Below are 24,149 nucleotides of genomic sequence, written 5' to 3'. Positions count from 1 at the left end.
CTTCCACCACCAAGTAAGTGTGTAGAGGGTGTGTAAAGGAATAGAGAAGGTGTAAGAAAAATGTAAACCCTTAGGGGACACATTAGAAGCTTCCATTCCATTAGGGATTGAGAACGCTCCGCATTTGACCAAAGTTTCGAGACAAAACTTAAAACTGGCTGCGGGTCCGAAATATCGTTATATTTCGCGTTCTGGGGTTTTAAAACTGATAGCCCCTTGAAGAATCTTCTTAATCGCGCATCGTTACCTAAATCCTCTGATAAAATTAGTGACAATGCCGACCTATAACTATTTAATGTGCCGTCTGTTTTTATTCCCTCTGATAATTTAACCAAAAAACTCAAAACTTCTGAGAAAGAAGCGCTAAACATAGAGAGTTCGTTTTCTCTGCAAATTTTCCACCAAAGTCTGATAGACTTATCGTACTGTTTTAATGTGCAATCAGATAAAGCCAAAACCATTGGAATAGAGGATTCTGGAACGCCACGTCCTATATGCGACCTCCTGATAATTTCCCTATAGCCAGGATAAGATTCTTCGCCAACGGGTGATTTTTCCTAAAAAGGCATAACAGCAATTCATTATCAGGACCTAAATAAATTAAATCATCCACTAAAAGTGATTTGAACAGTGACAACCAAGGCTGAGTTGGCCAGAAAGGAACCACTAGAACCCGATGAGCCTTATCTGCTATTATTTTGCGTAAAGATTTCAAAATGAGAGAAAACGGAGGAAAGGCATAAAATTTATAAGAAGCCCAGTTCAAAGTAAATGCATCTATAGCAAACGCTTCTGGATCTTGCTGCCAGGATACAAACCATAGACATTTTGCATTAATATTTGAAGCAAACAAATCAATTTGGAAAAAACCGAAAGCTTTTTGAATTTATCTGAATCCCTCGGCGGATATTTCCCATTCCGTTCCACTTGGTAGTATTCGGGACTCTTTGTCTGCAATGGAGTTATCACATGATTTGATGTAGGAAGCAAAAATTCATAATTGTCGCTCTTCAAACCACTGCCAAATCTCCTTGCATCATTTTTTAAGCTTAGGGTACTGAATGCTACCCATTCTATTAATATAAGGAATGGTAGTTGTGTTGTCTATTCGCAATAGCACTTCGCATGAACTCAAATCTTTTGCAAAACATTTGAGCCCATAGAAAGCAGCTAGCAATTCTAACGAGTTAATATGCAGTTGTTGCTGACCTAATTTCCACCAACCATGTGCTGTCACACCATTGCAGACTGCTTCCCAATCTGTTAAAGACGAATCAGTAAAAATCTCGAGCGTGTAACGTAACGTTCTAATAGGGTTATTAATAGTCATAAAATTTTTTTATCCACCATTTTATGTCACCTAAGATGAGGCAGTGCCATCCTCTTTTCAAAGTTTTCATTCGCGGATTATAAAGCTAGGTATTTCTCTCGATCCAGGTTTTTTGTATACAAGCTACCATATTGAATGGCTGGAGAGGCTGCTACCAAAGTGCCAATAAATTGAACTAATTGCCTGATGTCACAAGAGGATTTTTGACTGATTTCTGTTGCCCAATCTAAAATCATTTTTCTTTTTTCCTAGGTTAATTCAATAGTCATTTTTCTTGCGCCCATATAAAAACTAAAAATTGCACCTTTCTAAGTGGTTCAAGGTTACATTATTAACATTTAGCAAGAAACCCAAACTTTCTAATCTTTCTCGCGTTATATTAATGTTCCTGAAACACTCGTACTTCGTTTTCCCCATTAGACAAAAATCACCAAGATAAACTACTGATCAAAGGGATTTAGATCTGAGGTCTTGGACAATAGGTTTCATTAGTTTTGTAAAAATAAATGGTGCAGTGCACAGTCCGAAGGGAACACAATTGAACTCATAGAAACTTCCATCAAAAATAAATCTTAGATACTTTCTAAATGGTTTAGCTATTGGGATCAAGAAATGAGCATCTTTAAGATCAATAGTGTCTAGATAGACATTTCTACATAACAAACTGCTAAGAGTTTTCCGATCTTCCAATTTAAAATGAGTAGTTACAATAAATTTATTTAAATTTGTTAAGTTCAAAATAAACCTTTTTTGACCATCAGGTTTGTCTACCAAAAAATAGGAGGAAATAAACTGTCCATTGAGAGAAGTACATTCTGATATGGCTCCCTTTTCAATTAAATCGTTTACAGATTTTTTATAATTTAGCTTCTCATCTAAAGGCATTGAAGGTTCTTTTGTTATCTGTTCCTGGTGAGGAATAGAAATAAATGGAATTTCATAACTTAAAATACATTGGAGTATAAAATGATCTGACGTAATATATTTCCAGTTTCCAAGAAAATATCGCAAACGACCTGCTGGCCTACTTATTTAACGTTATTTAACGACGGGGCTGGTAATTTATGGGTTGTTGTTGAGATGGGTACTTCCGCCATCCCTGTTGATTTGGCCTGAACCCCTTGAAGCCAGCTCGTCTGAGAGGGTTTTTCCAGTTTAAATTACGGGCTGTCTTCTAAAATTATCAGCATTTAATTCATACTTTTTAAAGTCATTATATCGTCCCCTATTAACCGATTCGGTTGCTTTTGCGAGTTCTTTACTCGTCTTTTCCAGCGCCTTAGCCTTTTTGAAGCGTTCCGAACAATCAATAGCCACACTTTTCACAAGAGGGTCAAGTGAATTGATACTACCAATTATAGTGATTCTCCTTGTGATTGACATAGCGTGGTGCAGTTCTGCTAATGTTCTCCCCGAATCTCCTAGACGACTTATTAAGAAGTCAGTGTCTACCTGCTTTCGGGACAATAATTCATCAAGGCAGAAGGCAATCGCATTCATTCCAGCACTCAGTAGATTCTGCGAAGCTACATGGAAACTATCCTTTTTAAGGTAAATGCCTTTTGCCAACTCTTTAATCTCTCGGTTGAGATTGGGAGCCTTAAGCATTGTGAAGTTAGCTGCCGTCAGATATTTCTCTTCAAGGTCTTTTTTATCCTCTTTCGGAATGCCAGATTTTAAAATGTTCGACCATTTCTCCACAATTGTCATATGGATTTTTGGTCCAAATTTTTTGGTTAACTCTTTACCAAGTGGGTCAAGAGTTTCTGGTCTCGGTTCAATCTTATTATCCATCGAACGGGGTTTGTCCTCATATGACTTTACTCTTTCGACAGATTCTGATTGCAAATTAGAGTTCACAGATTCTTCTGAAGAAGATCTAGACATATTCCTAGACTACAGAAATGGATCTGGATCTGGAATGACTGTGACGTCTGTCACACGAGTCGTTATCGTCGCCATCTTGAGTATGGACGTCTCTTGCATGACTTTTACGAGAATTCGAAGGATAATCCCGATAATCGTGACGATAATGACGTGACGCACCTCTCCGAGAATGTGGGTAACGTTCTCCGTCATTCCATTCGTCCACTTCGCAGGGATGCGATCTTGAGCTATGTAGATAGTCGTGGCGTGGAGTGGGGTAACTCTTCCAGAAAATTCTGGCGAGTGACGCTCTCCGCCATTTTTACCACGCTCTAAAAAATTTCCGTTTCTGGATGATTGCCACCGATCATAACTCGACCGTGAACGTGATCGTGAACGTGATGCACCTCTATTTGGATAATGTCTAGGTTGTACCGATCCCGCCTTGAACGAGAGTTGCGATATTCATAATCGCTTTGACGATGCTTCGATCGACGATCCGTCTCATTGATCTTCTTTTTCAGATGTTTAACTCCGCTAGCACTGAAGCAATATCACACTAGCGGGATTTATACGATTTACCAGAGTCACGGTTATCGCTACTACCGGCATTCATCTTGAAACACTTTATTCCGACCGAAATTTATAAAGAAAACCGTTCACGCACTTGCGAGCTGGATAGCCCAGAAAAGCGTAAAGAGTATGTGGCAAAAAGGCCCCCCCCCCCCCAATTGATGTGTGGAGAATTTATTTTGCGCGTGCGGTTTTAAAATTCTGTGGGTTGGATCGAGCAACTATGTAGCGTTATTACAATAGGGTTGTTTCCAAAGTCAGATATCATTTTTCAAATAAGTGGATCTTATAGTATAAAAAATTCGAATGTTGAAAACGCCCATTAAATATTTTTTACATATTGTTTACTATTTTTAATTTAATGTTGAAATATGAATTTTCTATCACGATGTCGATTGGAGGGCCCCTTTGACGTCAAAGGGGTCGGATTTTCCACCAATCGCAGCTCATGTGCCATTGATTCTCAAATATCTTTTTCTGTGCCGATGTTTTGTTTTGGTTATGTGTACATCGAAAATAGAAGTCGCAAAATATTGCTTAAAAAAATGTCAAAAGAGGGTTTCGTAAAAGCCAATATCACAAATCTACCGAAAATAGATATATTTATGGTATGTATAAAGAATTCATTGAAAAATTACTTATATGGAGTGATGTTTACTGAACAATTCGTAAATATGTAGGATTTTAAAATGTGTTAATAATTGTACTTAATGCTTTCCTTCAACATAATACTGACTCTTAATCCAAATATTAAAACAGGATAACTTTTTTTGCATCACATAAACCTTAACAAACAAAGCTATAAAATCAAAACAGTCAGAATCGGCTACGGACCGTAGCCTAACCTCTTCATCGAGTTTCGTTAGTTTTCATGGTTTTCATGATAGATAATAATGAGAATCTCTGAGTCACGTGACACCCACGTGACAATAATTTGAATAAGTGTTTTACCGCCTTCAATTTTTAATAATTTTTTTTCTGTTGAACGAAACAACAGAAATAAAATTATAATGCATCTTCGGATGGGATTAAACTTATGTATTAAAAAATTATTTTCTGTAAAATCTTGAAACAACCCTATTGATCTATTCGGACGAGACTATGCAGCATAATTAATCTTTTTGGATAAAAATGTATGCATTTTGATAAAAATTAATCTTCTTTGTGGAAAATTCATTCTTTACATCGCAAATTCGACTATTTGGTTAAAACGTCATTTTACTTGAAACCTGATTTATTTGGTTAAAAATTAAACTATCTTTTAAAATGCTTGCATCTTGTTAACAATTTCTTTTTTTCAGTAGAAAATTATTTTTCTTGTCTGGAAAATTTTATTTCATTGAAAATTTATTCTTATTGGATGAGAAGTTAATTTCTTTTTTGTAGAAAATTCATGTATTATGTAAAAATTCATCTTTTAGTCGAAAATTCAACTATTTGCTAAAAATTCATTTTTCGTTTGTTTTAAGATTCATCATTGTGGTTCATAATTTATTTCTTAAGAAAAATGTTGAAATATGTTGTAGAAAATTCATCTTTTTTGGTAGAAAAATTGCGTTTTTTCAAAGGAAAATGAACTTTTTTTGTCGAAAATTCAACTATTTGGTTAATAATTAATGTTTGTTTGTTGAAAATGCATAATTTTAGTTGAAAATTTTTTTAGGATTAGAGTTACAATATTTTGTTGAAATTTCATCTATTTTCTTAAAAAGTACACTTTTTTGGCAGAAAATTTATATTTTTTGGAAGAAAATTAATCTTCTTGGTTGAAAATTAACTTTTTGATCGAAAATTTAACTATTTGTTTAAATTACTTTTTTTGTTTTGAAAATCATGCATTTTGTTTAAAATTCATCTTTTTTGGAAAGAAATTAATCTTATGTGTTGAAAATTCACCCTTCACATCGAAAATTCAACTTTTCGGTTAAAAATTCTTTTTTGTTTTTGTTAAAGATTCATCATTTTCATGGAAAATTTATTTCTCTGGCTTCAAGTTTAACTATTTTGTTGAAAATGTATGTATTTTATTGAAAATTAATCTTGATGCTTAAGAATTAATCATTTTGGTTGAAAATTTAATTAGTTTGAAAATTGACTTTAAAAAAGAATTATTCTTCTTGGTAAAAACTCTTTTAGTTTGATTAAAAATTGAACTACTTTATTTAAAATGTATCTACTTCGTTCAAAATATTTTGTTGTTGAAAATTAATTCTTTAGTTCAAAACTCGTCTTTATGGTAGAAAATTAGTCTTTTTGTTTGAAAATTCCTCGTTTTGGTCTAAAATTTATTATTTTGGTGCAAAATTAAAGTGTCTCGTTCAAGCCTCCTTTTTCTAGGTTCAAAGTTATTTTTTTAAACTAAAAAGTGAACAATTTGATTTTTGGCTACAATTTTTTTCAGTTGTAAATTCTTTTTTTTCGATTAAAATTGAACTATTTTAATGATTTTTTTTAAATTAATTTTTGAAGTTAAAAATTAAGTATTGCATTGAATATTCGTATTTTTTGTTTAAATTTAACTGTTTTTAATTTAATATTCAAATATGTTTTGTTGAAGATTTATTACTTTAGTTGAAAATTCAACTCTATGGCTAAAAATACAACTATTCTATTGGGAAACTCGCTTTTTTTTGAAAATGTTTTCTTTTTTAGAAGCAAATTAATCTTCCGGGTTGAAAATGAAATTTTTTTGGCGAAAATTCAACTATCTATTTGAAAATTAAATTTTTTAGTTGAAGATTCATCATTTTAGTTTAAAGCTCATTTCTTTTTTAAAGTTTATCTATTTTATGTAAAATGCATATATTTTGTTAAAAATTAATTTTTTAGTATAAAATGATTCTTGTGGGTTAAAAATTTGTATTTTGGCAATTAATTAATGTTTTTGGATGAAAAATGATTTCTTTTTTAATTAAACTTTCCATTAAATGTTCATCTTTTTTGGTAGAAAATTATTATTCTTTGTTGAAAATACATCCTTCGCATTGAAATTTCATCTTTTCGGTGGAAAATTCATTTTTGTTTTTGTTAAAGATTCATCATTTTTATGGAAAATTTATTTCTCTGGCTTCAAGTTTAACTATTTTTTTGAAAATGTATGTATTTTCTTAAAAATCATCTTTATGGTAGAAAATTTTCTTGGCTAAAAATCCATCCACGCACGTCGAAAATTCAACTATTTGGTTAAAAATTCATTTTTATATTGGAAGAAAATTAATCTTCTTGGCTAAAAATGATTTTTTTTTCAATCCCCTTATTTGGTAGAAAATTCATGTTTTTTTCGAAAAAATAAATTATCTTGATTAAAAATTAATTTTTTTCTCGAAAAAATTGGAAATACGTTTTTTTTTGTTTTAAAATTCATCATTTTAGATTCAAATTTATTTGCCAGGATTAAAGTTACAATATTTTGTTAAACTTGCAACTATTTTCTTAAAAAGTCCACTTTTTTTGTAGAAAATTCGCGTTTTTTTGAAGAAAATTAATCTTCTTGGTTTGAAATAAACTTTTTTGTCGAAAACTCATCTATTTGTTTAAAAATAAATTTTTATAGTTGATGATTCATCGCTTTTAATTAAAAATTTATTTGCCAGGCTTTTAGTTAAAATATTATGTAGAAAATTCATCTATTAGGTTAAAAATTAATCTATTTTGGTAGAAAATTCATGTTTTTTTTTGTTGCTTAGCTCTTGGAGTCAACTAACAATGTTGTGCTGTTTAATTCAGTTTTTTTATTAGAAGATTCATAATTTTTGTTGAAAGCTGAATTCTTTGTTTAAAGATTTAACTATTTTTTGAAAATGCATCTATATTGTTAAAATTTTTGTTTAGTAGAAAATGTTTCTTCTGTGTTGAAAATTTTTATTTTAGTGAAAAATTATTATTTATTTGATGAAAATTAATCTTTTTTGTCGAAAATTAATTTTTTTCTCGAAAATTCAACTATTTGTTTAAAATTCATTGTTTATGAAGAATAATAATTTTGTTTGAGAGCTCATTTCTTTGGTTAAAAGTAGAACCGTTTTTTTAAATGCATGTATTTTCTTTAAAAAAAACAATATTTTTAGAACAAAATGATTCTTCTTGGTTAAAATTTTTTATTTTGCTTAAAAATTAATATTTGTTGTTTTAAAAGTTTATCTTTCATATAGAAAATTCAACTATTTGGTTGAAAATTCATTTTTGTTGAAAGCTGATTTCTTAGGTTCAAAATTAAGCTATTTTTTAAAAATGCTTGTATCTTGTTAAAAAAAAAAAATTTTCAGTAGAAAATGATTTTTCTTGTCTAAAAATTTTTATCTTATTGAAGAATTATTGTTTTTGGATGAAAGTTAATTTCTTTTTTTGTTGAAAATTCATGTATTTTTGAAAACATTTTTTTTCTCAAGAAAAAGGTTGAAATATGTTGTAGAAAATCCATCAATTTTCTTGAAAATTAATCTTTTTTAGAAGAAAAATCGCGACTTTCGGCAGAAAATGAACTTTTTGTCGAAAAATCAACTATTTTGCTTAAAAATTAATTTTTGTATCTTGAGAATTCATCATTTTAGTTGAAAATTTACTTCTCAGGACTAAAGTTAAAATATTTTGTTAAAAATTCATTTATTTTCTTAAAAAGTCCACTTTTTTGGTAGAAAATTCGCGTTTTTTGGAAGATAATTAACCCTTAAAGGGCATAATTACGTAAAATTACATAAAGAGCATACTGGGTGTTAAAGACCCAAGGGTATTCAAACGTGTACTATGCCGACGGTATTGGATAGTTTTTTACAAGAAAATCAATTAATGATGTTTAATCTATCTAATTTAAGCAGAAATAGGTTTCATAACAGTTTTTGAAATTTAAAGTAGTTTAAAAAAAATCTTTTTTGGAAAAAAATTAAAAAATGAGTTCTTTCACTCCAAATTCATAACGTTTTAAGTTTTTGATATTTTTTCTTAAAATTTTACTTGAATACTTCCGAAATACGGCGCTTCAAAAATAAAATTAGTCTTATAGTTTTCGTTCCAAAGAAGGTATTTATGCTAAAAAATAAAAGCTTCAATTCAATGAAAAATGAAACATCGTACTCTGCGTGAATAAACTATTTTATTGATCTTAAGCTGCGTATCAAAAATATAAAAAACAAAATTATGTGAAAATGACTTAGAAAAATAGGTTTTCATGTCATTTGTTAATCTGGCGCAATATGTTCCATTTTCTTGAATTTGGTACGTTTTGTTAAAGCGCAAATAAGTCGCTGGGTGTTTTGCACCCAGTATGCCCCTTAAGGGTTAATCTACTTGATTAAAAATGAACTATTTTGTCGAAAATTAAACTATTTGTTTAAAACATCATTTTTTAGTTTCAAGATTCATCATTTTAGTTAAAACTTTATTTCTTAGACTTATATGGTTAAAATATTATGTAGAAAATTAATTAATATATCAGTGTATTGTGCAAAAATTCATCTTTTTGGTATAAAATTAATTTTTTTTTCTCGAAAATTCAACTATTTGTTTAAAAATTCATTTTTTATGAAGGTTCATAATTTTTGTTGAAAGCTCATTTCTTTGGTTAAAAGTTGAACCGGTTGTTTTACATGCATGTATTTTCTTAAAAACATAATCTTTTTAGTACAAAATGATTCTTCTTTGTTGCAATTTTTTATTTTGGTGAAAAATAAATCTTTTTCGTGAGAAAATTATACTTCTTGGTTGAAAATGTATCTATTTGGTTAAAAATTTATCTTTTTGGTAGAAAGTTATTCCTGTTCGTTAAAAATTGATATTTTTTAGTTGAAAATTTATTTATTTTTTTGAAAATGTAATTACATTAAAAAAATTGTTTGTTAAACATTTTTTTAAGAATTGAAATTATCACAATTGCACTTTTGGTTAAAATGTAATCTTATTTAGTTGAATATTCACCTTTTTTAAAATAATTTGTCCTCTATGTAGAAAATTAATTTTATTGGTTCAGAGAAAATAAAAAATTGGTCAGGGAAAAATCAGGGAATTTCGAAATTCGGATTTTGTAGCAACCCTGAAAAAGAATACTTTTGGTATCAATGCAAACCTTTATTACGGTTAAATTAACAGAAGTGATGTCACCATACTGCACTTTTGGATCCTTTAGCTTGACTTTTTCACTCTCTCTAAATTTCATGAATCGATCGATTATCACATTTAATTTTTCTCCGGCAGTGTTTTCTAGTAATAATGACCCATGTCCACAATTTCCAGGACAATGTATCCAAATTCGACACAAACATTTTTCCCCATATAAAATAACATGGGTATCATCACTTCCAGATGGTAATGATTCGTCTAGTGCAAAACCAATATTTAAGTTTTTGAAATCCTGAGTTTCTACGAAAGCTCCCATTCCATTTTTTCCACCAGTTTCTTCATCTGGTACGAACGAGATGTGAATTGTTCTTTTTAATCGAATTCCATTTAATTTTAATCGACGAATTGCCTCTAGGTGCTGAATACTAATGCATTTACAATCTTGACTCCCTCGGGCGTAAATATCTCCTTTTTCGTCCATATGGGCTGCGAAGGGTGGATATTTCCATTCATCCTAAAATTTTCGTTTTTTTTATATATACAATGCATTTATTTTTTGACCGGAAATTTAATAAATATTTAGAAGAAAAATATATCCAATCACTTGGAACGGGTAAATTTAAAAATTTTGCAATGTATTAAAAAAAACGATTTAAGTTTATCACCTTTAAATATAAATTAATTAATTATTTTTAGAATTTAATTGTACGTCGAGTATTTGAAATTGAACAATTAATTACTGATTTCACAGGATAACTGAATCTGTGAAAAATTAAAGAATTTAAAGATTTTAACATTAAAAATTAAACTGTTTCAATTCGAAAGCCTTCCGATTGAAACTTTGTAAAGTATCTTTAATTTTAAAATAATTTAAAATTAATAGATTCAGAATCAAATGAATTTAATAAATTTCAAATTCTATACAAATCTTGTATCAGTCAAAAATATTTATTTATATTTAACCTATCAAATTTGATGTTTTAAAATTATGAAAAGCGCAATTTTCTCAATAGTAAGATGTGTTTGATTGTTTATTTAAAATCTGAAATCATAAAAATTATATTTTTCAATGAAATTGTTTAATTTTGATGTAGGTATATAATTATTGGTTTTTGAATAATTATTGATTTAAAAAAATCAAGTAAGTCGAGCAGATAATAAAAATTTTGAAAAGATTCACTTACTTCAAAACTTGAAAAGATTGCAAAATAATTTATACAAAATCTAGATTTTTGTAAGTTTCGAATTAAATATTTCAATTTCTTAAACGATTTTAAATGGTTTTAATATAATAAAAAAATGTTCTTAAATTTCCTGTCAACATTTTTAATGATTTTTTTGTATCGAAAAGTTAATTTAATCTGTATATTTAAAAATTTGTTTACACTAAAACAAATTTTAACGAATAAATAACAGTTAAACTACTATTACTTTAATAACAATTTAAGTAAGTTTAAGAGATATTTAGAAGTTTTGAAAGATTTAAAAGGAACTGAAAGCTTGAAAATATTTCAAAAAATGTAGAACAGAATATAGATTTTTAAAGATTTCGAACAAAAATTATTGAGATTTTTTAGGAAAATTCAAATGATCTTTATGGTGAAAAATTATTTTTAAGAAAATATCTTAAAAAAATTCAAAAGATTCTCAAAATTGTAAAAAAAAATCTGGAAAATTTTAAAGCAACTTTTTTAATTTTGCTTAATTATTTAAAAGTGTCAGGAGAAAATTTGAATAATTTATAAAGATATTAAAAAATTTTAAACGAATTTCAAAAATAATAAAAAATTTTTCAAATTCCGAAAAGTATAAAATTAAATGTAGATTTTTGAAGATTTTGAAGTAAAATTTTAAAGCTAATTAAGAATTTTTAAAGGTTTAAGATAATACAAAAAATTTATAAAGGTCTTTTATGGTTAAAAGGTAAGTTTCTTTGTTAAAAGTTTTTGTTGTTGTCGCAGATTAATTATTTTAGTTGAAGATTCATTTCATTGATTAAAAATGTAACTATTTTTTTCAAAATTCGTCTTTTTATTTGAAAACCAATTTTTTGATCTATAAATTTCACAATTTCATTTTTAGATGAGAATTTATTATTTTTAGTTTAAACTCATCTACTCGGACGAAAATTAATATTTTTGATGAAAATTTAACTAAGTGGTTCCAAATGTTTGTTTGAAAATTTAATTATTTTGTTGAAAATTCAACTATTTTGTTAAAAAGGTATCTTTGTTGACAAAAATTGTACTTCTATGTTAAAATCTTCTAAATTTATAGAAACCTCGTATATTTTCGGTTGAATAATTCAACTAATTTATTCTCTATATTTTTGTTTTTGAAGATTCATACTTTTAATTGAAAATTCAGCTTTTTGATAGAAATAAAATATTTTAGGGTTTCAAACACAACATTTTTATAGAAAATTCGCCTTTTTGGTTAAAAATTAGTCAACTTTTTGGTTCCAACTGCTTAGTTGAAAATTTAATTATTTTATTAAAAATTCAACTATTTTGTTAAAAATGCATCTTTTTGACAAAAAATATTCTACATTTATGGAAACCTTGTATATTTTCGGTTGAAAAATTCATCTAATTTTTTTTATATTAATTTTTGTTAATGACGATTTAAAATTTTAGTTGAAAATTCATCTTTTTGGTTGAAAATCAAACTATTCTGTTGAAAATTCATCTCTTTGATAGAAATAAAATATTTTCGGATTTCAAAATCAACATTTTTGTAGAAAATTCGTCTTTTTGGGTAAAAATTGGTCTTTTCTCTTTAAAAGTGAAGTTAGTTTGTTAAAATTTTTTTTTTTTTTGGTTGATAATTCATTATTTTAGTTGAAGATTCATTTTTTAAATTGAAAATATAACTATTTTGTTCAAAGCTCGTCTTTTTAATTGAAAAACAATTGTTTGAACTGCAAATTTTACTATTTCATTTTTAGATGAGAATTTATTCTTTTTAGTTTAAAATCAATCCACTTGGATGAAAATTAATATTTTAAATGAAAATTCAACTATGTGGTTCCAACTGTTTCGTTGAAAATTTAATTATTTTGTTCAAAATTCAACATTCTTCTAAATTTATGGAAACCTCGTATATTTCTGGTTGAAACATTAAACTAATTTTTTTATATTATTGTTTATTGTTGACGATTAATAATTTTAGTTGAAAATTCAGCTTTTTGGTTTAAAATCACACAATTTTGTTGAAAATTCATCTTTTTAATAGAAATAAAATATTTTCGGATTTCAAATACAACCTTTTTGTAGAAAATTCGTCTTTTTGGGTAAAAATTGGTCTTTTCTGGTTAAAAATGAAGTTAGTTCGTTAAAAAATCATTATTTTAGTTGGAGATTCATCAATTTTTTGAACTGAAAATTTCACTATTTCATTTTTGTTTGAGAATAGATCGTTTTTAGATATTGGTTGAAAATTAATATTTTGGTTAAAATTTAACTATGTGGTTTGAAATTCAACTATTTTATTGAAAATTTAATTATTTTGTTGAAAATTCATCTGTTTAGTGAAAAACTCTTTTTTGTTTAAGATTCATAGTTGTTAGTTTAAAAGGTATCTCTTTGGTTGAAAATGAAACTGTTTGTTTAAATATTCGTCTTTTTGATTAAAATTTCTCTTTTTTGATTAAAAGTTAGTTGCTTTGTTAAAAATTCATTTTTTGTTGTTTTAGATTCATGATTTTGGTTGAAAATTCATCTTTTTCGTTGAAAAATTTGATTATTTTTCGTTAAATACTTTTTTGATTGAAAACTTAACTTTTCCCTTTTTGGTTGAAAATGTATCGTTTAGTTAAAAATTTGTCTTTATTAGTAGAAAATTAATCATCTTATTGGAAAATTAAACTATTTGGTTAAAATTCAATTATTTTGTTGAATATGTAATGTATTTTTTTATTTTAAATCTTAAGCGTTTTATTTTGAATTAAATATTGACTAGAACAAATTTATTCCCCTATTTTCGTGAAATATCACCCTATTTTCCCCGTTTTGCGAGCATTATTGATCAAAAAAATTTTCTGAATAGCGTGACGTAGTTTTTTAACAGCACTAAATTTGTTTATTAATTTTTTTTTATTTACTTACGGGATAGACAGGCACAACGTCCATATGGCCATTTAATAATATAGAAGATTTCTCGGGTTCCAAACCTTCCCAAGAAATAATTACTACTGGTTTTTCTCGACAAACTTCGAAAACTTTGACCGGAAGATTAAGCGAGTTTGCCTGCTTTTTTATAAAAATGACGCAATCATCTGCAACATATCGTAAAATTAAAAAAAAAACTAAAATATGTTTTAAATATTTAACCCTTAAAAATGTTTATAAACGAAAAAATAATTTTGTTTAAATTACTGAAATATATTTTTAGTAATAAAATAAAGTAATATATTATTTTAGAGGGTATTCATGATAAATATTGAAAAAAATTTCCTCTCCATTTTCTCAAGACTTATCATATTTTTTAATTGAAATTCCGCTGTATTGATTCAGCAACTCAATAGTTTAAAAGAAAATTTCTACTTAAAAAAAAGTTGAAATTAGGATTTTTGATTACAATCCTCGAGCGAAAAAAAATTTCTCTCTTCATTTTCTCGGAACTTAATAACATTTTCTGACTGATCTTAAAATTAGTTTTTCATTTTTTTTTCTACATTAAAAATTCGATTTTTGAGGAAGTTTTTGGGCTTTTCTTAATACCAGTAATTTATTAAATAAAATCCGAAAAGAGAGTATTAATTGGTGCTTTAGATTTTTTTTTAATTTTAATAAATTTTTTAAATTTAACACATTTTTTAAAATGTCAATGTAGAAATTTTGGGATGAGAATTTATTTGCTTTTGTCCGAAATCAAATACAAGTATAAAATCCGAAAATCGAGGGCTTAGAAGGAAATTGAAATTCTTTTAATTTTGACAACCTTTTTTTTTAATACATTTTTTTAAACAAATTTTTTAAATTTTATTTTGTTCTCTGTTTTTAAGAAAAATTTCCTCTCATTTCATTAAGAATTCTAATATTTGTTTGATTTTCTTTTAACATGCATCTATTTTGTTCAAAAGTCTTCTTTTTTTCGACAGAAATTTAACTGCTTGGTTGAAAGTTGAACTACGTTAAAAAAAATTATTTTGCTGTTGTAAATTCATATTTTTGGTTGAAAATTAAACTATTCCGTTTTTAAAAATTAATCTTCTATGTTTAAAAATCTTATTGTGGGTTGAACTCTTTTGTTGAAAATTCATTTTTTTTAAAGATTCATCATTTTAATTGAAAATTCATTTATATTTATATTTGGTCAAAATTTCATGTTTTTTCGTCGAAAATGAATCTGGTTTTGTTGAGGATTCAACAGTTTTGTAGAAAATTAAAATATTCGGTTGAAAGTTAATTTTTGTAATAAAAATTAAAGTTTTTCAAAGAAAATTCAACTTTTCAGTAGAAAATTAATTTTTTTATTAGGTACAAAATTCATATTTTTAATGATTCACCTCCTTATTGGGAAATATAACTAATCCATTTAAAAAATTTATATTCCGGGTTAAAAATTACCTTTTGGGCTGAAATCTTTTGTTGAAAATTTATTTATTAAGGATTCATCAGTTTAATTGAAAATTCATCACTTTTGTTGAAGATTCCTTTTTCTTGGGGTTCAAAATAAAAATTGTTAACTATAAATATTCCATTTATGGGTAAAGATTGATTTTTTCTAGTTGAAAATTCATGTATTTGTTTAAAAATTAATCTTTTTTGGTCGAAAATTATTCTTCATAATTGAAAATTCACCCTTCTAGGCAAAAAATTAAACCTATTTTAAGGAAAATTTAACTTTTTAGTAGAAAAGTAATTTTTTCTTTAGAAAATCAAATTTCATGTTCAAAATTCAACCGTTTTGTAGATAATTTGTCCTTTGACTTTAAAATTCATTAATTTTTTTGAGAATGAATGTGCTTTCTTGACAATTATTTTTTTTTGTAGAAAATATATTTTCTTGGTGAAAAATTTACATTTTTGCTTAAGATTTAACTATTTGGGTAAAAAATGAACTATGTTTTTTTTTTTATAAAAAAGTAACCTTTAGGTAGAAAAGTAACTTTTTGCTTGAAAAATCATTTTTTAGGGTTAAAAATCCAAACTTTTTGTAGATAATTTGCCCTTTTGGCTTTAAAATTCAACAATTTTGTTGAAAATGAATGGGCTTTCTTGAAAAAAATTTTTTTGTGGATCAATTATTTTCTTTGTGGAAAATTTATCTTATCAGTTGAAATTTTAACTATTTGGTTGCAAATTCTTCTTTTGTATTTGAAAATTCTACTACTTGATTCAAAGTTGAGCTAGTTTGTTAAAAATCTATATTTTTTAAGATTCACCTTTGTTGAAAATTTAACTATTCCATTAAAAAAAAATTAATTTTCGGGATAAAAACTCATTTTTTGGGCTGAACTCTTTTGTTGAAAATTAATTTCTTTAAGATTAACTGCTTTTATGAAAATTGAACTTTTTGGTAGAAAATGAACTTTTTTGTAAAAAAATTATATTTTTGAGTTGGAAATTCCACCGTTCTGTAGATAATTCGTCCGTTTGGCTCTAAAATTTAACAATTTTGTTCAGTTTTAATGTATTTTGTTGAAAACTCTTTAAAACTTCAACCAAAAAGATGAATTTTCTACCAAAAAAATAAATATTCTACCAAAAAAGAGGGATTTTCAAGAAAGCACATTAATTTTCCACAAAACTTTTTTATCTTAAAGCCAAAAGGACGGATTATCTACAAAATGGTTGAATTTTTAACCCAACAATATGATTTTTTAAGACAAAAGTTAATTTTCTACCAAAAGGTTACATTTTTATTTAAAAAAAAAAACAGTTAATTTTGAACCAAGTAGTTAAATTTAAACCAAAAATATAACTTTTTAACAAAGAAAGGATGAATTTTCAACCGACAAGATTATTTTGCGACAAAAAAAGATGAATTTTTAACAAAATACACCAATCTTTAACTAGACAAGATCCATTTCCAATAAAAATATCAACTTTCAATTAAAAGTAAAATAGTTGCATTGTCAGTTAAGAAAATTAATTATAAAAAAGCAGATTGTCAAATAAATAGTTACATTTTCTACAAAAAAGGTAAATCTTAAAGAAATTAATTTGAAAAGAAAAAGTTCAGTCCAAAAGATGAGTTTTCATGGGGAAAATTAATTTTTTGTTGTTGGAATAGTTCAATTTTCAACAAAGGTGAGTCTGGAAAAAATATGGATTTTTAACAAACTAGTTCAACTTTAAATAAAGTAATTGAATTTTCAAGTGCAGACGAAGATTTTTCAACCAAATAGTTAAAATGTCAACCAATAACCTTTTTCTGGAAGTTTAACATTAAATTTCCCAACTTAATATTGCATTTATGGTTAAAAATGGATTTTTTCTAGTTGAAAATTCATGTATTTGTTTAAAAATTTGTCTTTTTTGTTCGAAAATTATTCTTCTTGCTTGAAAATTCATCCTTCTCAACAAAAAATGTGATTGCTTGTGTCTAAATTAATCTGATTTGGTTGAAGATTCAACAATTTGGCAGGAAACTAAACTATCAGGTTAAAAATTATTTTTTAAATTAAAAATTAACCTATTTTAAGGAAAATTTAACTTTTTGTTAAAAAATTAAATTTTTCGTTAGAAAATCAAGTTTCGGATTAAAAATTCAACCGTTTTGTAGATAGTTTGTCCTTTTAGATTTAAAATTCATCATTTTTTAAAAAAATGAATGTGCTTTCTTGAAAATTACTTTTTTTTTGTAGAACATTTATTTTCTTGGTGGAAAATTCATATCTTTGATTAAAATTAAACTATTTGGGTAAAAAATGAACTATTTTTTAAAACAAAAATGTAACCTTTTGGTAGAAAATTTATTTTTTGCTTAAAAAATCATATTTTTGGGTTAAAAATTCAACCCTTTTTGTAGAAAATTCGTCCTTTTGGCTTTAAAATTCAAAATTTTTGTTGAAAATTCATCTTTTTGTTTCAAAATTTAACTATTTGTTTGGAAATTCTTCGTCTGCGCTTGAAAATTCAATTAATTGACTCAAAGTTGACCTACTTTGTTAAAACTCCATATTCTTTAAGATTCACCTTTGTTGAAAATGTAACTATTCCATTAAAAAAAAATAATTTTCCGGATAAAAACTCATCTTTTGGACACAACTATTTTTTTGGAAATTAAATTTTTAGGATTTACCTTTTTTGGTAGAGAATGTAACTATTTTGTAGAAAATCCGCCTTTTTGTAATTAATTTTTTTAACTAAAAATGAAACTATTTTATTTTTAGTTGCAAGTTGTTTTTTTAAATGGATCTTTTCTAGTTGAAGATTGATGTATTTTGTTAAAAATTCGTTTTTTTTATCGCGAATTAATCTTGTCTGTTGAAAATTCATCCTTTCTTTGTTAAAAAATTATATTGTTGGTTTAAATTTAACTACTTGGTTAAAATTTAACTCTTTTGATAAAAATTTAATTTTTTGGTAGAAAATAAAGTTTTTTCTAAAAAAAAAATTATATTTTGGGTGGCAGCGGAAGGCGAGGGGCCCCTCGGACCTTTAGCAGGCATTGCCAGGCCTGCAGTCCATCCATGTGTTGGTGGGTGGAGGGCCCCCGGCACGTGCAAGACTTGGTGACCACCGATCCCCTTTGATCGTAGGCCGCGTCTAGACACCCCAACAAGGTCGCTTCGCCGGCGCTGGAGGCGAGCGCAGAAGCTCGTCCTCATCTAGATTGATGACGTCATCATTGCTATCGTCCTGACGGGAGGGCTTGCGGGGAGACGGGGTACCCGGAGCTTCGTAGCACCCGGAGTTATCCAGGCGGTCCGAAGAAGCGGCGGAAGAAATCGAAGGCCGGATAAAATGGACTCTGAGGGAGTCAGGAAGGAGGACTACCGACAGGACTATGGCCTTGGGAGTGTGTGTGGTGGAAATATAAAGTAAGTGAAGAGAGGGCGGGGCTGCGGTGAGTGTGCAGACCCAGAAATGATAGTATTATAGGATAGCAGCCGAGGCGGGGCTGCTATGAAAGTACCGACCTCTAGAAGGAAGGAAAGATTGCGGGCGGGGCTGCAAGGAGCGTACCGACCCTAGAGAGAGAGGAGTAAAGATTGCGGGCGGGGCTGCGAGAAAGCTTAACGACCCTAATGAAAGTGAAAGAGTGCGGGCAGGGCTGCAAGGAGCGAACCGACCCTAGAGAGAGAGAGAGAGAGAAAGACATAATGAGCGAAAAGGTAGAAGGAGACAGGAGTGCGGGAGTAAGGATAGTTTCTCAAGAGAGAAAGAAAAAGCGACCTGGAATTATGTTTGTATTTGAAAGCACTTTATTCTCAGAAAATGGTACTAAGTACCGAAAGCGACGAGGGGACTGAGGTTACCCAACTGGAAGCCCGAATAGAAGTGCGTGCCTTCGCTTGCACGCACCCGCTTTTATGTTCGACGGCCGAGAGGCGGGCCTGTCGGCGATTGGCGCGGTCCTCTCGGCCACTCGCATCGCTGATGGAGGGGCGCGTCGGCTTCCCCGTCCATCCCTACTACTCAAAACTGTGAGCGCGCAGCCCGAACTGACTAGCGACAACATGGCGCGTCGCGCGAAGTTTCGAGAGCGTCGTATGTGGTAACAATGAAAATTCACAAGAAGTAAAATACCGTACAAAATTGAGACAAAATGCAAAAGAAATGCCTAGTGCGAATATAAAACTAAAAGATAGAACTTAAAGATATGATAAAAAGGTAAATCAAAAGGTGAACATTGAAAATAGAAAATCTAAACTTAAAAATAATAAAAAGATACATTTATAAAAGAAAACCTCAAATTAACCGTAATTAAAGTAGGAACTAAACTATAAAATTTTAATACGAAATATTACAATGAAACAGAATTTTTAGTCTTCCTGTGTTTCCTAACCCCGGGTATTATTAATAATGAAAGGGGTTTAGCAAAAATATTTATAAATAAAAATTAAAAATGAGAATTTAATTTAACAGGGAATTTTGTTATACGTATTAGTCACGTTGGGTTGGCGACCGCTGGTCGCTTTCCCAACGAGAAGGAAGAGAGAGAGATGACGCGGCGTGAGTCATGCTCACAGGCCTGGCGCGTGACGGGGAAACCTTCCGTCGCAGATGCGCCAGGTGTGTCTTTATGGCTCTTCCTTCCATTGACTCATGGAGAGAAAGCAAGGTCGTCTTATTGCCACTCTAAAGCAATTTAACCCGGATTGTTTTCCCAGTCTGGGTTTATGTTTTGTAAACACAGATGGGGGATTATTCCTGGCAAATTGGTTTAGAGTGGTTCTCAACTATGGGGCCATAACACAAAAAAATGAATTTTCTACCAAAAAAGGCTCATTTTCAACAATTGGAAATAATTTCATCTAAGAAAGGTAAACTTTCAACTAAAATTAGAATATTTAAGATGTTAGAAAAACAAATGTTCAACAAACTAGTTTTTTTCATAAAAATCTTTTTTCTTCAAAACAGAGCAATTAAATTTGCACTTTAATCAATTAATTTTCAACAATTCTGAACAAAATAATGCAAGTTCAAACCCAAAAGATGAAATTTCCACTAAAAAGGGTACAGTTTAAATAATATTGTTAATTTTCAACCAAAGAAGATAAATGAACAAATAAAAAATAGAATAGTTCAATTTGTAGTCAGAAAAGTAAATTTTAAAGAATAAAAATGAGTTTTCAGCAAAACTAATTGATTTTCTTATAAAAATATTAAATTTTCATCAAAAGTGGAAAAGTTACATCCCCAGTTTAAGAGTCAATTATCAACTTGAAAATAAACGAATTTTCAACCCAAAAGATGAATGTTCTATGAACAAAAAAAAACGAATTGTAAAGTAAATAGTTTTTTTTTCAAAAAATTCATAATAAATTGAATGAATTCGAAATGAACGAAATAATAACCAAATGAATTCATACAAAACAGATAATTATTGAACGAGAAATGTTGAATTTCCATAAAACAAGGTAAATTTTCCACCAAAAATAAAATAGCTAAATTTTCAGTCAGTGAAATAAATTTTTAACCAAAAAAGGAACGAACTTTCAACAAACTAGTTAAATTTTCAACCAAGAAATTGTATTTTTAACCATAAAGAGGGAGTTTAAACTAATGAGAGGACTCTTCTACCAAAAATAGACGGATTATCAACAAATACATAGTTGAATTTTCATCTAAAACAGTTACATTTTGAACAAAAATAGAATAGGTAAGTTTTAAGTAACAAAATTAATTGTCAATAAAATAAAATTTCGATAAACTTTCGTTTAAAACATAAATTTTCAATTAGAGAACATAATTTTCAAGAAAATAATTAAATTAAAAAAAAAGGTTTTTTTTACTAAAATGACGAATCATTAACCAAATAAATTAATTTTTAATGCAGTTGTGTAGAGAATACATGGTTATAAAGTGCAAAAATTAATACGAATTATTTATAATTTACGTTGATGAAAAAAATATTCATTTAAATTTAAAAACAATAATTTATTTGTAAAGAGTAAAATACAATAACTAATTTACCTTAAATTATAAAAGACTCTTTTGTGATCTGAGAATTAATTTCATTAAATGTACAATGATTTATTGTAGAAAATATATTTACACAGTTAATAATTTTGGAAAAAGTGCGCCATATACAGCCAATGAGAATCCTGGTGCAATGCAGTGGTGTCAGAACGCGGATATCTCTGGCATGCGCGGTAGTTATTCATGGAGACGATCTTTCGCACACTTTCACCCCCTACTCTTTAGCCCATGCATCCATTTTCGCGCACGCGCACCGTGTGCACTCTCAGTCCATCGCAGTCCAGCGTTCAGCTCGAAATTAGTTGTGTGCTCCATTTTTAATCAATTATTTATTTACTGACGTATACCAATTTTAGATAGTTCAATTTTTATTTATCCCTAAATAAAAATTTTATTTAATAAAAACGTACTAATGAAATTTACAAAGAATCTTTTAAGGAATAAAATAAACCCTACGGCATTATGGTTAAATAATAGTCCCAACTTTTACCTAACGTGAGAGAAAAAACATTGAACCCTAAAAACTATTGTTAAATAACCAATGAAAATAATGAAATATTTATTTGACGAAAAGCAAAATTTTAAATAAATTCATTCGAATTAATTAAATTTGTTTACAATGTATAATTTTCGTTCATTTTTTTAAAACTTGAAAATTGTTTAAACTATAATTAAAAAAAAATTCTGTAAAAATAAATAATAAATGTCCAATAATCTTCCAGAATATAACTTTAAATTTTTCCAGAAATATAGAGAATTTTGTTTGACTCTCTCGAAACCTTTTCAAATTCATAAAAAGCTTCTTTATCTTTACAAAATTGTAAAAAATCTACATTTTTATAAAAATTTCTATAATTTTCAAATTAACCATTTTTTGGAATCTTTTTAAGATATTTAAATATTCTAAATGTTTTTCTTTTTCAAAAGTTTCCAAAAAATTCCTTTTCGAAAATTTTTTAGAAATACTTTGAGATCTTTTATAACATTATCCTAAAGTTCATTTTTCAAAATAAAAAATAATTCAACATTTTTCTGGAAATCTAAAGAAAATTTCTTTTCAATGGGGGGAGCGTGCAATTCTGTAAGATTTAAAATTTTCATTTACTCTTTGTTCGGAATTTTGTGTTTAGTCATGTAGGTTTATTGCAAGTAAAATGTGAAGAATACGTGATATATTTATTACATAACATTGTAGCTATTCAAAATTGAATAAATTTTTTAATTTCTAAAGAAAATTTTTTTCATTCTCCCAAAACCTTTCGTAATTTTAATAGACAAAAAATAAAAAATTTAAATCTGAAGAAATTACTTTAAAATCTTTTAATTCTTTTAAGACATATTTTAAAATCTTCAAAACTTAAAATTAACCTTTTAAAATAAAATCTCAATAATTTTGAATTTTTTCAAAATCTTAGTGTCTGCGTGAAAGAATCAAATTATAAAAATTAACTAAATTTAACCCTCAATAAGATTCATTATATTACATTACAGTCATCTGTTGATTTGATTAAAATAATTATAGTCAATAATTCAAAATCTAAATACCCTCATAGGCGATAGTATAATAATTTTTTATATTTTGTTGAAAATTTGTCTTTTTCAGTTGAAAATTCGTGTGTTGTGCTAAAATTTTTTTTTTTTTTAAATTAATTTTATTAGTTAAAAGTTTCACTTTTTTTGTTGTTGAAAAATTGGTGAATTTAAAAAAAATTCGTATTTGATAGCAAATATTTCTTCTATTTTGTTAAAAATGCAACTGTTTGGATTGAAAAAATATCTATTTTAGTGAAGGATTCAAGTATGTCATCGAAAATTCAGCATTTTTAGTTAAATTTAAATATTTTTGATTTAAATTAACAAATATTTTTTGCTGAAAACATCAACTATTACATTTGTTGTTCAAAATTTATCTTTTAAGTTGAAAATTAAATTCTTTTCTTGAAAGTGAAAATGAGCTCTATGGTATTAATTGTAAGATCAACTACCTAACTTTATGTGATATAATGGATACAAATTTAGAACTTTAGGCCTAATTTTCTATTGATTTTTAATAATAATTAACAACTGATTAGGATTGTCATGAGTTTGACATTATATTAGAATAAAAATTAAAACTCCTTAATCAGATATGACAAGGTTTATCATTCAAATCTGATAAAAGTGCAATTCTTATGTTTATAACCTCTTTTCAGTCAAGAGAGTAAGCGACACGAGCAGACAACTGAATGTAAACTGCGAGCCGCGCGCGCACACTGTTTCTTAGGTCTTAGAATTAGGGTAAGGAGTAGGGAGTAAAGGTGTGCTGAAGATCGGCTCGTGTTATTCATGTGTTTTTTTAGGTTAGGTAACGTCATTTCACAATTTAAAAATACACAGAATCGCTACTGCGCATGCCAGAGATATCTCAGAGACTCGCAGCAATTCTGTAATTTAAAAAATTATATGCGTTTATTTTACTCTAGAATGTTTGTGTAAATATATGTCTCAGGTAAAAAGTTATTTATAATTTATATGTACTGGACAGAAAACCGATATTTTTCATTTGTTTTATACAGAAAAATATAAAACCAATGAAAAATTGTATCGTCTCGTCGACTATATATAAACTGTATACAGTGAAATCTCGCCTATTTACCCCCCCCCCCCAAACCACGTTCTCTGTACGGTCACACCCGCAGCAGTGGCTGACTAATTAAAAAGAGGCCCAAAGAGCGGGAAGCCCTCGTTGGTTT

General features: G+C 28.0%; 1 protein-coding gene and 1 long non-coding RNA gene across 4 annotated transcripts in view; one reads left to right on the top strand and one right to left on the bottom strand.

Annotated features, from left to right (window-relative positions):
* The window catches only part of LOC117176061, a 46,408-nt gene that overhangs the window by 9,602 nt on the left and 12,657 nt on the right, over nucleotides 1-24,149 (top strand). The gene's annotated exons all lie outside the window — the stretch shown is intronic.
* LOC117176059 (aminoacylase-1-like) overlaps nucleotides 1-24,149 on the bottom strand; it is a 33,613-nt gene that overhangs the window by 2,660 nt on the left and 6,804 nt on the right. The window contains exons 1-4 of one of the 3 annotated variants that reach the window (XM_033366063.1): nucleotides 23,777-23,791; nucleotides 21,494-21,542; nucleotides 13,927-14,096; nucleotides 9,828-10,334 (exon numbers count right to left, since the gene is read on the bottom strand). In XM_033366063.1, the coding sequence (XP_033221954.1) occupies nucleotides 9,828-10,334; nucleotides 13,927-13,950 (531 nt within the window). In that variant the 5' untranslated portion in view covers nucleotides 13,951-14,096; nucleotides 21,494-21,542; nucleotides 23,777-23,791. Of the gene's footprint in view, nucleotides 1-9,827; nucleotides 10,335-13,926; nucleotides 14,097-21,493; nucleotides 21,732-23,776; nucleotides 23,792-24,149 lie in introns of those variants that run through there. The other 2 variants (XM_033366062.1, XM_033366061.1) reach the window with 2 other exon arrangements.

The sequence above is a fragment of the Belonocnema kinseyi genome, chromosome 7, assembly GCF_010883055.1.
Source record: "Belonocnema kinseyi isolate 2016_QV_RU_SX_M_011 chromosome 7, B_treatae_v1, whole genome shotgun sequence".
Taxonomy (NCBI): domain Eukaryota; kingdom Metazoa; phylum Arthropoda; class Insecta; order Hymenoptera; family Cynipidae; genus Belonocnema; species Belonocnema kinseyi.
This window is presented reverse-complemented; position numbering and strand designations above follow the sequence as displayed.